Here is a 17,758-nt window from a genome sequence, read left to right as displayed (position 1 = left end):
AACTCCAAGGAATTTAATCTCTGTACCACTGTGTACCTTTTCCTAACACAAATCTCCCAAACACTTTCTGATGCTCTGGATATGGGATATCAAATTCCACCAGTAGGTGTCTTCAGAGCTGTTGGGAGTCCACCGAGGAGGTTGTATTGCTTGGCAGAGATTTTTAAATTATCTTGTTAAGGTGAATAGGAAATTTGGTCTAAAAATCGCCAGCGTGGAATGATGCAGAATTTCAGCTGTAATTTTCTTATTTGTGGGAGGAGGTTAGGGGCACTTGTTAGCTTTTAATGCTGTTGGACAAACTAATGACTATGTTGCTGAGATGAGTCTGAAATCTAAATCAAAATCTCATGCTAGACTTTCTTTTCCTAATGGACCTGAAACAAATTCTGCAGCTTTTGCACAAATCTACCTACAAAATTATCTTGACAAATATTTAAAGCGAATTGTAAGTATTTCCATTCACTCAGCCTACTCACCTGTCCCCCCATTTTTTTTGTCAAAAAATGTCACTTCGTTACCGCATAGCTCCTATTTTTATGGTTAGTATATTTTAGTGAGATTAAAATGTACTTACTTTCTCAAAAGACTTATTTGCATCTTCCAAATAGTGCTACTTGTCCTTCGACTTCTTTCAAATGCATATTTAAAGAATTGGAAGAAACAACAAAATTGAAGAAAATCAGGCTCACAGTATTTAAGAACACATGTATAGACTTGCTTTTTAATTACAAACATACTGTTTCCTAACAATTAAACACAGAGCTAGCTGTTACTTTATTGCACTGGTTTGTGATAAAAACACATTGGCTAACAGCTACTTTTAAAATTCCTGTAAGAAGCACCCTTAGTTAAATTTTTGCAGATGAACTCTTTTAGTTTGAGGATGAGGAAGGTGCAGGAAGCTAGACTAGACACAAAATAGTTAGTAAAACTACAGAAATTTTCTGTAGCCTATTGGACTGCAGAGAGTTTTATGATCTGTTTAACGGTCAAAAAGCCCAGACTATTTTTAACCCCAGGTTAAACAAATACTTAAAAATTCAAGGTAAAAGCACTTTGGTGGTGATAAAAGAGATTTTCGTTTGACATTTTAACCCTACAGTAATAGGTTAGGACTTCGAATGGTGGGAACTGACGTATCTCTCTGCTTGTTTGCAGAATCTTGTTCCCTTCTTGATATTTGTCCCTTGAATTCCCTGCACTGATACCTGCTTAGGCTCCTGGGTACCCTTTTCCCATCCCCGTGCTAGCTCTCACACTGCATCCCGCAAGCTGCTCCCACACTCTGCAAGCTCCAAACCCGGCCAGGGGAGTCAAACCTGCCCCGATTGCCAATGCCTCAGCTCACAGCCTTGTGCTCACTGCTTAAGATACAAATGACTGGTGTGGTGGTTTTCATATAATAACTTAATGGTTATAATACTTGTCTCAGAAGTGGTCGAACCTGGGTTTGGGTCCTCCTTCTCCCAAGGGATATTCAAATCCACCTGTCCCTTCCCAGGCTGTAGGCAACCTCTCAGCCCTTCCTATTGAAGTTGTGCCATGGTGTGGAGAAGGATTCGCAGAGCCGGAGAGGAGAAGCAAGTGGGAGCCTGACTGTGGCCTACCGGTTGGGACCTCCCCTGACGGGAGGTGGGGAGCAGGTATCTGGCAGCATTCCCAAGGCTGCTTACTACACGTTTTGCATGAAAACATCACTGGATAAAAATCAAAACCGGCCCTGGAGGCAGAGTCCAAACCCAGCACCTCTCTCCACAGGGCGAGGTTGCAACCACCTTGCCCTGGCGGCGGGTGCTATTTTCGTGCCACCCCAACCACACCCTCTTCCTCCAGCCTTGTCTTTAAATTAAAGTCAGAGCGGCTTCTCCCTTGTGCTGACGCCAGAGCTGTCTTGAGGAGTGTTAGCTGTGCTTACGACTTCCCAATCCCAAGTGGGCTTTCACGGGCTTAAGTGCTAGGAGGTTCAGCTTGGCCAAAATGGTGGCATCTCAGCATGGAGGAAGAAAAACTTGAGGTACCCAAATACCTTCTTTTGGTGGAAAGAATGGGTTCCTGTGAACTGTTAGGCACCTAATCAGTTATTTTCTTGGAGAAGGGGAGAAGTCATGGCTAATCTAGCTCTGAGTCTTCACTTGGAAATAATTTCCCACTGTGATACTCTTTAGGTACTTCTGTGGCTTTGAGGACCTTGCTTTAAGTGAATTGAGAGCATGTTTTATTTTGAGATGTGACTGCAGGACGTGCAAGGTTGACTTCAGCTCTGGAGTGTCCAGTTCTCTTTTGAAAATTACTTCAGTTTCACAGTCATTTGGAAGCTTTTGAAATTTTTCCTTTTGCTATCTCTGGGTTTTCCTTGTGTAAAATAGAGATAACGATACCTTCAGGACCCACCACGTTTTAAAAAAAGACTTGCACTTCTCTGAAAGACAGCACGCTGAGCATTGAGCATTAACTCACTAATGGAAGAGTTTAGCAGATAAGAGAATAGTTGGGAAAAATTGCATCTGCTGGTGGACTGGGTGAGGCTGGGATGTCTTTTAAAGAGACATCTTTTCTGGCAGCAGTAAGATGTGTAGATGAGAATGTTTGTCATATTCTTTTGGCTTAAATTGAGTAGCTTTCAGCACACAAGAATGAGGTTGTTGAAGGCTTACGGGCCAATTAAAGTCATTTATGATGGGACTATATAGTATAGCATGGGGAATTTATTTGTCTGTGCTGTTCAAAAGGCTGGAGTTTTTAGGTTTTAGTGTTTGTTTTTTGGTTTTTGTTGGGTGGCTTTTGTGTGTTTTTTTTTTTTTTTTTTAGTTTAGGCAAACTAAAAAAAACCCCACCTCATCTATACCTTTGCAAGATAACCTTGGCTAGGTATGGCTGACCGCACTCCTCGATGGCTCTGAAATGTTTCCTCGCTCCCCTCCCTACATGGTGCCTTGTTCTGCCAAACTCTTTCTCCCCCAGACATGAAGTTCTGCTCCGGTTCGGTGATCTGCTGCGAGGACTCCTGCATTGACTTCAAGGCTCATGGAGGATCTTCTGTTCCTAGAACAGCAGGTACCGAAGGTTTTCTTCCACACCATAAAACCCCCAAAGCTATAAAAGCACGGGTTTGGGTGTTGAGCCTGTGCCGCCCTTCTGCTCCACCTCTGAGAAGCAGGGCGAGGGAACGGGGCAGTGTTTCAGGGCTGCAGTTTCCAAGTGTGGAGAAGTTGCTGTGTTTGTCTTCTCTTCAGCCAGAGGAGGTCAAGTCAGTCACTGTTTCAGTCCCTTGTAAGGAGTCGCTTCGCAGGTTTGTACCTTGTGGATAGAGGAGTCCACATCATAATACCTGCTTTCTGTGGTGATTGCTAATTTGGGTTTTTATAAGGTTTAACTGATCGGTACTTTGTCCTTGAACCTGTTTGCTTTCTCCTGATGCACTGGCTCTGAGGTCCACGATGTGACTGGACCATTTCAGAGATCTTAGCCAGTAGACTGCGGGAGTGTATTTTGAAATTTGTTAACATTTCCTCACAGTCTTGAGAGTCCAACGTATTTTTGTGTCTCGTGGTGGATATGCCTTCTTATGATTCTGTATTAAACTGGCACTCAGTCTCATTGTCTCCTCCGGCTTTTACATGCAGAATTTTCTGATGAGAATATTGCTTAAAGGCAGACAAAATAATTTCTCATTTTGTCGATTCTTATGTAAAACTACAGCACATGGAAAATCAACTTGTGACATCCAACCATGCCTTTGATTTTTAGCAGTCTCGGATTTGTCCTAAGATGGTGCAGAGTCTGTAGGAACATGCAACGCCTTTCTGAATTTTTGGAGGGAAAATACAATGCTCTTCCACTTCCTGAGGGTTAGTCTGCAAGTAGAGAGCTTTCCCTGGGCTCTGCTGTGAGGCGATGGCCTGGTCTTCCTTCAGCTGTCCTTTCCTCTCCTCTTCCAAGATTTATGTTGGAACAGTTGCTATTGGAAATCAGTGAGGTAAATTAACGCATACGTGCATAGGTATCTATATATAAAATGCATATGTGTATATGTATGTGTGTAAAAGTAAAATAAGCAGTGGCACAGGTGTTGGCTCTCTGACAATAATTAACACATAACATGAAAACCTTATTCTCAATATTTCCTTACTGTTTTACTACAGTTTCATACAGAATTGGGCATTTGGGAATGAAAGAGAAAGTTGATTTTTGACCATTTCTGGGTGTAGTGCAATGTAACTATTATATCATGTTAATAACCTAAAACAAAGCTTGTCTTGTTTCCCATATTGTAGCATGTTGAAAGTAGTGGGAAACATCCAAATTATCTTAACAGTGAGAGTGATTCTGGAAACTTTGGCTGATAACGCACACCACCTGTAATATTTTAAATGCTTAGGCAGGAACTTGCAGGTGATGCCTGCCTGAAGGAGTTCTCATTTGTAAGATGAAAATATCAGGAGGCAGAGTAGAATAGAGCACAATAATGTTTTTAAAATATTTACAGTAATGAGATGTATAAAATACTCAGAAAATATTCCCAGTATTTGTGGTGACCAGTGTCCAGGATTCTCTTCTGCCTTTACAGCAGAAGAAACCTGAAAATGTGTATTTCTGTCAAAGTAAACACTAGCAAGGCTATACCTGATCCTGCTTTTGGGACCCTGAATTTTATTACCGAGTGAAGCATCTGGTTCTGACATTCCAGGGGGTATTTTCTGTTGCTTCAAAAACCTTTTCAGACCTTTCCTTCAGCTTTCATCTCTGGTTAAATGATTCCTTAACCCTGCAAGGCACTGCAGAAAACACATTAATGTTTTCGTCTGGGGGTCTGCTATGACCCAGCATTACGGCTTTTACCCAGCGGCTGGTGGAAGTCTGGATGTCAGTTGTTGTTATCTGATAGCCATGTACAATACCCAGAGAGGTGCTGTGCAGATCAGAGGTCGGGGATGGAGCTGCAGATCAGTCAATGAAAGAATTTAGTTATTGTGGAAGTAGGTTAAAGCAGGGATCGACATGAGTTACAGTAGCTGGCTTTTGGCTGGGTGTCATGGTATTCTCCAGATTTCAGGAGGCAGAGAAGATCAGAGAGTTCTTCAGGAATATTTCATGTAGCGTCAAACAGCTCTTGTCAGACTTGCTCCTTTGTTTTCAGAAAGGCAGGATGATATTTTGGAAAATGTTTACTATCGTGGTTTTGTTAGACTGGTTTTTACAGCCAGAAGAAATGGATGAGGGTTTGTTGTGTCCCATTTATTGAGGATGTCCCAAGTCCTCATTTCCCAGATGTGTGTGGGGTTGTCCAGCCACTCCAGCTTGTGTGTGCAGTGGTCCTGCCAGGTCAGCACTTCACTGAAGTTCTCCATAATGTATTCACAAAAAGTGATAAAACGCTCCGTAAGAGGCCTGAAGGAATGATTATTTTAATCTTCAATTAGTTCCCGCTGAGACTTGATGAGAAATCATTTGAAAAGGTATGCATGAGCTTTAATAGAAACTGCCTGTCCAGTTATCGTGAAGCATAGTGTGCGGAGAGGAAAGATGGAGAAAACCATAACACTAGCGTTGAGTATGTTAGACTGCTGCCTGTGATGCATTTTTCGTCTGCTTGAGTAGCTTCAGCCACTGGGATATAACTACGGGGCATTAAAGCCAGCGTGGGGGAAGAGTCAGCGCAAATAGTATGCTCAAGCACGTAAGCCATCACTCTTGGGTTAAAGTTGCAGTATATTAGCAGAGAAGAATATTTTCATCTATCCGCCTAGTGAGAGGCTGACCAGAAGCAGTCATACTTGGTGTGCCCTTGGTTGGGCAAGTTTGCAGATCAGGCTGTTGAGCTCTTTTTAAATCCTTAGCAAAACAGGAGATAAAGTCAGTCCAAGCAGTTTTTACAATACCCTTTCACAGTTAGGTGAGCGAGGCGGGGGGGAGAAGAGGGCTGTCTTCCCTAAGTCCTTCGGAGTTGGCTGGTTGCCTCTAGTAAACAGTTGCACAAGAGTGCCTCCCTTGGGAAACCCATGATTGCTTCCTCTTTGCGCAGCAAATGAAAAACGCTGGCCGCTTGTATTAAAGAGAATGTGATACCATGTTGTGAACTGCCTTGGTTTTTTGTAAATTGTTTAGTCTTACGTATCTGCAATCAGATGGTGGTTCCTTGTTGCTTTGTTTAGAAGGTCTCTGGTCCTGCAATCATTAAAGCTGTTTTATATAAACCAAAAAATCCCAACCTTCTGAGCAATTAAAGATCTGTTTAGAACATGAGGATCCAAAAGTACTCCTTCTGGCTATGCAAAAATCTGTCAATTGAATATTTAGGGATGAAACAAAATAAAAAATCTCTAGTGCCGTTCACATCTGCCACAGACTCCCTATGGACAGCTTGTCTGTACTTGCATCTTCATGCTGGATGTCTCCTGCATCTGTGTGGTTTTAGGTTCCACACATTTTCTGTCCAAATCCCCCCTCAGACATCTGGGTTAGGTTTCTTATTTATGCTGGGTATGCCCAGCCCCCTGTGGAGTTTGACTGGAAATAGATAGGCTCTGCAGTATTGAAAACCAGGTCGGTAGCTCTTCAGTTTTGTTACTATTCAGAATAATCTTTGCTCACGTACTGGAGGCAGCTTTGCTGCCAAAAAAAGTGTCATTTGAGTGCTTGCTGATCTGCTAGAGGGGAACTGAGTCCAGTTAATCCATTATTTAAACTAACTCGCATGATCTGCTCAGCAGAGGAATGGATGGTGGCAGGTATGCTGCCACTCCTTTTGGTAGTATTAGCTTTGCTTGCCTCCAAATCTGTGTCAGGGGAAGTTCAGACTGGACATTAGGAACAGATTCTTCACTGAGAGGGTGGTCGGTCACTGGAACAGGCTCCCCAGGGAGGTGGTTGTGGCACCAAGCCTGTCTGAGTTCAAGGAGTGCCTGGACGATGTTCTTAGTCATATGTTTTAGTTTTAGGTAGTCCTGCGAGGAGCAGGGAGTTGGTCTCCATGATCCTTATGAGTCCCTTCCAACTTGACATATTCCATGATTCTATGAATAGCCACGTTGCGGTAGGTATTTGTAGGCAAACAAATCATGCCACTTTTCCCTGCGCAGACCTACACTTATTCGGGGCACATCCTCTGGTTTACAACACTGAGTGCCACGTTGAATGGAAAGAACTGTGCAGGATTTTAAAATCACTGGTGGCATTGGATGTGGAAAAGTTTCCATCCAGAAGTGGTTTGTGGGTGTGTATTAGTTCAGGAGGATTATGAAAGGAAGCAGGCGGACTTCCTCAGGCTGGCCAGAATGCTCCTGCGTGCGACTGCTAGAAAACGTTTCTTTTGATCTGTGGGCTGATGGGTTTGCTGGCAGCATTTCACTGAGGCCAAGAGAGGAAGAAAATACACACTCCTTGGTTTAGTGATAGCCAAAACAATAGAAGCTAATGCCCAGATCGGAGGAGCAGTTAAGGTTGGAACATAAACTGAACCCTGGAGGGTTGTTGGAGTGGGGCTGTGTCTGATAAACAGCAGAGAGCCATGGAGAGGGAGAAATAGCTGGAAAAAGCCAGGAGTCAATGAGGAATTGCAGTACGGGCTTACCATGAAGGCAGCGAGAGGAGACGTGGTATCCCAGGGCAGAAGGCTGGTTGGAGGAGCACACTCGGATGTGAAAGGGGACATGACGACTCCTGGCTGTCCCTGGGATGTCCAGGGAACAAGACTGCATGCTGTAAACCAAAAGGAATCACAAGACCACAAATTCTGGCAAACCACTGTGTGTTAAAAAGGGCAACATTATATGCATAGCGCAATAAACATTTCAGAGTTGGGATGGGTCGTCGTCCAGCCTACCATGAGATGTGGAGCTAACGCTTGAGTTCCCAATACTGTGTTTGTCTTGGAGTTGCCACTCAGTGTCTCAGTAGCTTGCTGCTTGTGTAGATCATATGCACAAAAGCAGAAGTCATCCTTTTGGGGGAAGCGTTTGGAAACACAGCTCATACAGGACTTCACAGGCCATATGGCTGCACAGTCTCTGTGGGACAACATGGAAACACGTGCTTCTACTGGAAACCCCATGTGTTTTCACTGGGGATAGACATTTTTTCATGTAGCTCTCCGGGATACTAAACACCCCTGCAACGCTTTGAGCCCAGCATTAAGGAATAAAGTCAGGACCAACTGCAACCTGCTGTGCGACGCTTCCAGTTTGGTCCATTGAAAGCTGTGTGCGTTTCCCATGCAAGGAGAGGGAGATGCTGTGGGACGGCTGGCATCGCTGGCAGCCTGTCCCAGAAATGGCAGCTACCTCTTGTACGGTCTCAACTTCCCTTAGCCACCACTTCAGCAGCTAAGCTCTTTGGCTATCACAGCAGCGCTGGTGAGTTTGGTTTTACTTATCTTTTTGGCAGCTCTCAGATCAGTCAGTCTTCTAGGAGCATTGTCTGAACTTTATAGGTTCAAACACTTTTCTTGAATTTCCATTCCTGAGGCTGCCTCACAATAATACCCAAAACACCATTTACATTTTAGTATTTAAATCTTTTATGAATTGATAAGAAAATCTCCTGTGCCCTAAATATTTTTTTTTTTTTAATCTTGCAAATTTTCCTCTGCAGAGCTGACAGCAGAGAGAACCTTGTGAGGGGAAAAGTCTGCAGCTGGAGTAGTCCAGGGTCTCCAAGCAGAATCGCAGGAGAGTTAGAGAAACTCTTGCCTTTCTCAACTTGGCAGACATCTTTGATCTTCAATGCTTTTTATTTTTAAAACCTGTGGCTGATTAAACTGCAGAACAGCAGGACGTAATCCCACCGCTGTCCCCCACCGAGCCGAGAGGGTGCGAGGCATTCCCCGGCCACCTTGGGATAATTGCTGGGCTCGCCCGGAGCACGGCTGCAGGTGGAGGGCAGGGTACGCCGAGGGACCGAATCCTCCCGGCGTCCATCGTGGGCCTTGGCAGGGAGTCAGGGAGAGAGAGCGTGGGGATGCAAACAGCTGCGAGGTGGATGCAGCAGGCTTGCCAAGCCGGTAGCGAGCTCCGAGCGGCAAGGCTGGGCTTCTGGCAGGGAATTGCCAGCGACTTGCACTGCAGTTTCTCTGAGGTTGCTGGAAAAGGGCCCAAACCGCTTTCCTTTCTGGAAGAACAGCAAGCTAGAACCCATTTATTCAATGCAGCATTAAGGCTTGCTACCACAACAGCACAAAAACTCGCTTAGCTGGAATCCCGCGCCAGTGCCAAGCTCCCTGTGCTTGGCTTGCTCTCACCTGTTTGAATCCGGGGGATGGCTTCTCGCTAATGGATCAATGAATCAATAACCTCCTTCAAGCATTTATTTAAACGGCGCTGCCTTTTATGCTGCCGTTAGCGAGGGATGACACCAGCAGAATTAATTCTTGCTGGGGCAGAAACGATGCCGCGTGCAGCCGCAGCACCACCATGGTCAAACCAGCTGCCATCATCTATTTTTTCGTGACACGGCGTTTTTCTCCTGCCCTGCTGAGTCGTGGGAATGTCGCTCAGGCACAGGGTAGACTTCTGCGCAACAGGGATTATTTTTCTTCTTTTGTGATACAACCCAAATCCAAACTGGATTAAATCATGGTCTACGTCTAAAGTGAACTGTTTAGAACAGGTTCTCAGAAGAACTTACTACTGCAAGAAAAATATTTGCATAGCATTTTAGGAGCAGTTTTTAATGAACTAGACACTTTCCAGCACATAGCTTGCTAAAATGTGCTAAAACCCAAACATGGGCAGGAGGACTTATTGACTAACCCCTCTAAGTAAGCAGGGACAAAGTAATTTCTTTCAAGTGGGATTTGGGAAACCATTCATTGGGAATGGAGCGATTTTCATTGTAATTTGATTTGTTGCTTGCTTACCAGAAAAGGAGTATATCTGACACTATGCACTGCAGGGTTGTTCCATATGCTGAGGACCTGCAAATGATTTCTTTAAGAGTAAGCAAATCTCAGAAATGCTCTGTTTGCTATAAATTGAACTGGGAGTACGACACTTGTAGAACTGATGTCTTTGTTCTCTGTAACTACATTTTTTAAAGTATTGCCCGTCTCTCTCTATATGCCTGAAAATTTAGGAACATGTATGACTGAAAGTCTATTTAGTCTGGCATCCTGCCTCCATATGTTGTAAGTGCCAGATGTTTTGGGAGTGGTTATTTGTAACTTCTGGACATAAGGGATTCCTCCCCACCCCCCCACCTAGGGTCTGTAGCATGAGTGTTTGTCTCCCTGCTAAATCTAAAAAAAAAAAATAAAATTAAGTGATTAAAAAAATTCTTAGTATTGTTAATTATTACCAACATACCAGTCTATACCTGGTTTCCCCAAGCAGTGAATTCCTTGGGTTCCCTGCAGTCCATGAGCTCCTTCTACAGCCCCACAAAATTCCAGTTCTCGCCCTTGTCTGTGCTTATACTTCCTGGTCTGACCACAAAACTGCTGAAGCCCCATTTCCCAGCTTGTCTGCATTCACCTCGCTGTCTCTCGCCATCCTTCTCTCTCCAACTGGATGTCTGTGCAAAGCTGGCTTCCATGGTTACTACTAAAATAGGCAAAGGAGATATTTTTGGTCAGAATCTGCCGGTTCAGCAAGATCAATGCGCTTTGGGGAAATATTCTGATTACAGTGAAATTCAAGCAGGCTGTGGTCTAGCAAAACGAAATCGAAAACCTCTCCAGTTCCCTCCAGCTCACCTGCACCTTCCCAGACCACCATCCTCCTGGACTGCCTGGTGCCCCACTCCGCCATCAGGGAAACCTGCCACACAGACAGCCCCATGGCAGGGCATTTGTGTGGAAATTTCATTTTTCTTGGTTTTTGTTACAAGCATTGATATATCAATCTTCTCTGCCCCATGTCAGGCAGGATGCCTTCTCCTCAGCCAGCTTCCTCAGGAGCACCCATTTCCATTGTCAGATTTCTTTGCAGGTATTATTATTTCAGATGTACATAAAAGCTATCCAACCATGCGATGGCCTTTGCTCAGTAATGTATCGCTGTTGCTTGTCCCTCCTGGTCTATCCTGTTTGTTTCCCTTGTGGCATGTCCCAGTTAGGTTGCAGACCTCTGATGAAAGGGACTGTCCTTTTTTTTTTTTTATGTACCGTGAGACACCTACTATACTTAGCCTGAATAACTTTTTCTGTTTTGTCTTTGTAAGAGGACCTCCTGCAGTTAGATAGCTTTTTGCTTCCCTTACAAACGGCGTTGTACTGTTCCTCTGTTAAACTTCCCTCCCCGGTACTAGGGCAGCAGGAGCTGTGGTTCATGTGCAGTTTTACAGCACTGACCTGATGCCTCTGTGTTCGCAACCCTTAGGGTTTTCTAAAGCTTCTGAGCCTTTACAAACTCACACGACTCCATCACGCAAGGAGAGCGGCAGACCGAAGGGTGCACGGACCTTACCAGAGTTCCCAAGCCCAGCTCTGCTGTCTGCAAGGGGCTTCCCTACGTTAGGGTGAGCTCCTGGTTTCCACCACTTTCCTGAGCACAATGGCTTCCCTGATGCGGACCTGGTTGGTTTAATGGAGGTGAAAAGAAGGCAGCTTCTCCTCTGTGATCGCCTGTCCCTGCCTGTCTCCTCTGGCCAAGCTTTTCAGAAGCAGTGGAAGAGTATTTCTTTGCTCATATTTATCCCTCTTTGCAAATTGCAGTGTGCAGCAATCAGAGACACTAAAAACATCGTTTTTAGTAAGACTTTAGAAAGTGGGCATTTTAGCCTGGTGGATGGCAAAATACGGGGCAGGAGACAGCCTCCACCACCTGCAGGCAGCTTTTTTGAAGTTAAAACGTAGTATCCCAACTGCGGTGCAAAACCCAAATGCTTTATTTTTAAACACATACATATATACTTTTACATCCTTTTGAACAGAATTATCAAGGTGTGCCTGCACTGAAATAACCAGAGGATGAGCACATGCTCTGCAGCCACTATCCAATTTCAAGATTTATCATTGCCTGCACACGGATACGCTCCTGGTGGGCCAGACTGGAGGACTGCAAGGAGCAGTGAGAAGCCTGTGCTTTGGATGACCTCGCTTTCAACAGCTTGCCCTAAACACAAAAGGGTGCAAGCAGCTTTGTTTTTTGAGGTATATGTAGTCATTACAGGATGCTCTACTGAAATACCCATGTGTGTTAGAGAGCTGGATGTGTGTCTTTGAGGGGTGATGCATACTTCTGATGGCCCTCCAGCGGGGACCTTCTCCTCCCAGTGTCACTGCTCAGAGTTGCTGCCTAAAAGGGTGTTTGCTGCCAGCAGTGCTAAAACTGAGACCAGACCACTTGGTCTCAAGACTTACCTGAACCAAAACTAATTTGGTTTCCATTCCTGAAATCTGAATAGGCAGTGACCTGTGTGTCAGCACCTCTGTAGGCAGTTGCCCACTTGGATTTCAGAGAGAGAAGTACGTTTAGGAGAAGTTGCAGAAATTTCTTGTGTTCCTAATGGAATAAATTTTGATTTGCCAAGAAGGTGCTGCCTGACGACTTCTACCACAATCTCCATCAGCAGGATCGGACATGTTCTTCTGTAATCACAGTTTAATGGCTTACAGTTTGTGGGTTGAGCTCCGGCAGTTGACTGACTAGAGCCGTTATCTCCCTGCAAACGCCAGGGAAAACCCCTTTCCCTAAAACTTGGCTAAAGAAAGTTTTATTTGGCATGCATTAGCCCACACTTGCAAAGCTGAAGGCTGTATGTGCAGTTGGTTAGCACAGATCACTTGAAGTATCGTCAACAGATATGTTAGGATTAATGGAGTTGTCTGAACTCTGTGATAGAAACATCTATAGGCAAACTTCATTAGATCCACATCTGCACATTAGATATCCTTCTAGTCTGTTTGTGTTTTGTTATCTTTAGAGATCACCATGAAAGGTGGAACAGCTGTGAGAGCTATTATTCAAGCTGATATATAATGATTGCAAAAAAGGTAGGGTGTTTAGACAGATGATATGAAGAACAGATTTGCGAGGGGATTATTAAATTCACATTCCGGTGAGCTCTTAGGAGCATACGTGCATTAAAAAGAAGGGCATGAGTGAGATCCTCAAGCACACTGAGGTCAGTGTTCATAAGAATATCTTCTAGACTGGTCATTACAGTGCCTGTCAGAGGAGGGACTGGGGTAAGCAGGAGAGTGGAGGAGGGGAACTCTGTAGGAGCTTTCTCCTACAGAAAGGTCATCTACAAAGGTGTCCTCAGAAGCTCCATTACATATTTCAGTGGTTTCCAAGAGAAGTAATACCCTTATTTTATTGAGGAGAACAGTTAACAGCTTCAGTTGCTTGTGGGGTACTTGGTGCCAGGCTGGTCCTCAGTCTGGAGGAGGCTGATGCTGGAGGACTCTGCCGTCCACGGAGACGTCAGAGCAGAGCGTGTGAGGGATGCCAGTGCCAGGTGCATCAGTGCCTTGGGTCTGGCAAAGGCAGAGCTTGTCACGCCAGCAGTTATTCTGGGTTTGGTAGCCAGCCAGTCTTGAGGTAGATGATGAATCTTGTCTGGCCTTCAGCTTGAGAGGGGCCAGGAGAGGGGGTTAGAGACTCGGGGACCGTGCAGATCTGCAGAACACCAGCAGAGAGGGGTACAGCCTGGAGAGGGTGTTTTTTTTTTTTCCTCCCCTGGCTCTGGTGAGGACTGCGGGGATTATTTGGGGGTGAAAAAGGAAAACAGGCACTTTATCAGCCGCTTGGCAGGTGTGCTGCAGCGAGGCAGAGGAGGCATGCGGAGGGAGGCTCCATAATTAACATCAACGACTTTCTCAGAGGAAGGGATAAAACCTGAGTCCTGGAAACTTAGATTCCCTTCTGGTGCTGAGGGGAGAGGAATAAGGGAGGTATTATTTAGAAAGCATTTCTTTTATTTAACAGATGTTAAATAGCACTATACCACTATATCAATCTGTCAATTATACTAATAGGAAACAGCGTATAGAGCGGTTCAGAGATGCGGGTTGTACAGGGAAACAACCGCTCCCCCTCGGCAGGACCCCGGGTCTGGGGCGGGGGGCCGGGCGCGGCCCCGGCAGGCGGTGCGGAGCACAGGGAGCAGCCGCACATATGCCAGGCACATGTGGATGGAACGGGGAAGGAATAGTTGTCGACCGTCACGGAAAGGACTTGTTGCAGCTGGACAGGTTCTCTCCCACCCTGTCCTGGTTGTCGTGCTTTAAACCAGATTAAAAAACCCCTTTAAAGCAGAGACCATACGTATCTTTGGGTTTTTTATAATGCTTATATATCGTGCTATAGGTTTCAGTGGTGTTAATCGGCATTTTCAGAACCTAGGTGGATTAAAGCCTGGAGGGGAAAACCAAACCTCTAATGGATGATTAAAGGCTGAAAAGCAAGCTTGGCTTTGCAGTAGCGTGTGTTGGTCCCGATTCAGACCCAGCGCTGTAAGAAGAGACCATTGGTGTCTTCCTCTCGGACGCTGCGTTGCTTCCTTAAACATCTGGTGCTCCCTAGCCCCTGCAGCCAGCCCAGTTGGGTATGGTTTTATTAACATAGCTGCATGGAGCCCAAGCTTAAGTGATGGGAATTTCAAAACAAAACAATAAATTAATAAAATGAACGTGTCACCAGCTGATCCTCTTCTGACCACCATCTGTCCCCGGATCATGTGATGTCTCCCAGCTGGCCACCCAAGAGACAAACCATGCAAGATCATCAGCACAACATATGCTGCTGTTTACACATTTTTAAAGGTAATAGTTGCTAGGATGTCATATTAGTAGTTAAAAGTAGTTATCTGGAAGCTAGGGGATTTTTTATTTTTTTTTTTTAGGAAGCCAGTGACTCAGCAGGTAGATTTCTGACAGAGACATGTTCAGGATTGGATCAGTGGGAGTTCCTATGTAAAGTATATATGATTCTCCCCACCCCCCACCCCCTTGTTCCATGATACGCTGTTGTGCCTTTTGCAATAAACAACAGCATAAATAAACTAAAAAGAAGGCAGCGATACTACAGATTTTACTAGTGTACCTTTTAGGAACATTATGTGCTCTCTTTGCCATCTCCAGGATGCAAACCAAGCCGTGTGTTTTGAAACTATTGTTAAGATCAAGGATGTGGTTATGAGAAGACTTACAATTTATAGGATACTTAAGCATTAAGGATTGAGGCACAGAACATTTCCTGGGGATTAAGGACTGACTGGGTGAGCCTCAGGCCATTAACCCCTGCCTGTCATTAATCTTCAGGAAATGCCCTGCAGTGAGGTCGTTATTGCTGTTATATGCTGAAACAGAAAATAATAAGAAGAAAGGTCCGTGGTTTATTTATTTATATTTTACATAACACGGTTATCTTGGGACCGTAGGAGATGAACACCTTTCTCTCTAGCTGGTTGTACTGCTTGAATTAATGCAGTTCCTGCTTTTCACTGTTTTGTGGAAGATTATTGTCAGATTGCACGAGTGTAAGCGGGGGCAGAATTTGGCCCACTGCTCGTGTTGCACAATATTTAATTCGATGAATAAGCGGTGCTCCTCTGGTATAACTGCTGGCAGAATGTAGCCCTATATAGAAACCAGCTCAAAATGCTTGTTTTACAGCAAAGCAATTTATTCACAGTTCTAAGCATCTCACAGCCTTTTTTTAACTCGTTGAATAATCCTTTTAGGTTCCCCATAAAGCAGGTGAAATGCTTCTGCTGCAGTCCTAAGGCAGAACACAGGCTGCATAAATAGCACCGAAATTACTGGGAATACAAAATACACATCCAGTAATACATACCTACAAAGGCAAATTCATACTGACAGGACTGCAGTGTGTGCTTATCAGCAGCAAAACATCTCGGGGGAAAAAAAAAAAGTGGCTTTATATTGAAATTGTATATACGTTTCTCTCTATATTTAAACACTTAAATACTATTTTGTGCATGTTCTTAAACCCAGACGCAGGCTCCTTTTTAATGAGCCTGCCTGCTTAAACATTTATTAGCTTAGAGATGTATAGTTTTCATAAAGCTGGCCGAAGCTTTTTGCAGACTATCTTTGCAAAAAAACCTTTTTTTTTTGTGTACATGGCCTCAGTCCTTGCAACCTCCTAAAGAGTCTGTCAAGGCGCAACTTAAAAGCTCGTTCAGGCGACCATGACCCCCTGCTAGCAGATTGTCTGCCTAAAAGGTAAGGGAAAGCTAAAAAAGAAGTAGAAACTTAAAAGTAGCTTCTCAAAGGCTGCATAGATCTTTTTTTTGTTAAACCTAAAGTGTTTAAAAGCTTTAATATTGATGGCCTGTCAACTTTGTCCTGATTCTTTGGCTTTCAGTTAAAAGGTTTTTGTTGTTGTAGCTTATGCAGTTGCTCTGTTGCTATGGAAACGTGACATCAAAATGACGTTTCTCTGTTTAAAAGCTTTTAACTAAATTCCTGCCTGTCAGATGTAGGCCCCATTTTGTGCACTCAAGCTTCAAGCTGTTGCAAAAAGGTTTCATATGTTCTGTTGTCATTCAAATTCTTTATCCACATATGCATGTCTTGCACTACAAAAAACCTAAACTAAAAACTCAATCTATATTAAGTGTCCTCTTTTAAAACCCTTTTAGGTCAGTCAGCAATGGCTGCAGCAGAAATTCCCAGTTACATTGTCTCTTCTCAGACTGAGAAACACAGGAGGGCCAGAAACTGGACTGATGCAGAAATGAGAGGTTTAATGCTGGTTTGGGAAGAATTTTTTGATGAGCTGAAACAAACTAAAAGGAATGCCAAAGTTTATGAGAAAATGGCTAACAAACTCTTTGAAATGACTGGAGAAATTCGCCACGGAGAGGAAATAAAGATAAAAATTACAAATATGACATTCCAGTACAGGTAAGCTTCAGTTAATTCTTTTTATTTTAAGAGATTTTAGCAGGGACAACGCAGTGATTTTTGCCTTTCAGAAAGAAGTCTCCTAGAGGAAATCTGTCGATAAAAGATTAAAGATTGTTCATATCGCTTTTAAAATTCTCTCTTGCCAGTGCTGTTACGTCATTGTTAATTTTTTCCCCCATTTCATGTCAAACTCTGGGACAACTTTGTTTCTTTATAATTAGCTGATGTTGTTATGATGCAGAGGGATGGAAATGTATTTAGTGGGAAAAGAGATTTTTTTTTTTTCCTCTCTCTGCTGAGGGGACTGCTTGTGTTAGCTTGGCAGCAGTTCCTTGCAGTGAAACTCCTGCAGTTTGAAGTGGCCAGTGAGAATCGGTATTGCAAGGCAAAGTTAAAAAAAAAAAAACAACCAAAACCCACAAAAAAGCAGAATAATATTGGGGGGGGCTGAGGCTCCTCGATTTTGTTCTTGTGAGTTGAAGGGTTACACTTCACGGGGACAAGAATAATTGAACGTCTTATTACTGAGTGACACACATTGCTATAATTATAAGCGGCAGCAGCAGCGGAAGAACTGTTATATCTGCAGAGAGAGAATCACTGTGCACCCTCGATACTGCTCGGGGGAGCGGGGGGGGGCGGAGGTGTCTACAGGGGGGTGATAAAGAACAGGCGGTGTCAGTCAGGAGGGGAAGTTGGCTTTAGAAAATGCGAGGCATTTGTTGTTTGCAGGGGAAAAAATAATTAGAACTTAACAGAAATATTTGCATATCTTTTTTTTCCTTTTTTTTTTTTTTTTTTTTTTAATTCTTATCTCTGTGAGGCACAAACTGCCTCATACTGGAAATCCTGAGTGGTGATTTTAGCTATGTGCTTGTAATGCAAGAAAATCAAATATGTGGCTCTCTTATTTAATCTCTCCTCAAAGCTCGTATTAATAAT

The 17,758-nt window shown here is 44.0% G+C and overlaps 1 protein-coding gene across 1 annotated transcript in view; it reads left to right on the top strand.

Moving 5' to 3' along the window:
- Window positions 1–2,966: 2,966 nt before the first annotated feature.
- Window positions 2,967–17,758, top strand: part of MSANTD1 (Myb/SANT DNA binding domain containing 1) — a gene marked incomplete at both ends in the record, with an annotated part of 33,180 nt that continues 18,388 nt past the window's right edge. Inside the window, 2 exons of the mRNA XM_081998981.1 lie at window positions 2,967–3,057; window positions 16,549–16,813. Coding sequence (XP_081855107.1) covers window positions 2,967–3,057; window positions 16,549–16,813 — 356 coding nt within the window. The remainder of the gene's footprint in view (window positions 3,058–16,548; window positions 16,814–17,758) is intronic.

The sequence above is a fragment of the Phaethon aethereus genome (assembly GCF_964289735.1).
Source record: "Phaethon aethereus genome assembly, chromosome: 4".
Lineage (NCBI taxonomy): Eukaryota > Metazoa > Chordata > Aves > Phaethontiformes > Phaethontidae > Phaethon > Phaethon aethereus.
The sequence above is the reverse complement of the archived record's forward strand: the minus strand, read 5'-3'. Positions and strand labels throughout refer to the sequence as shown.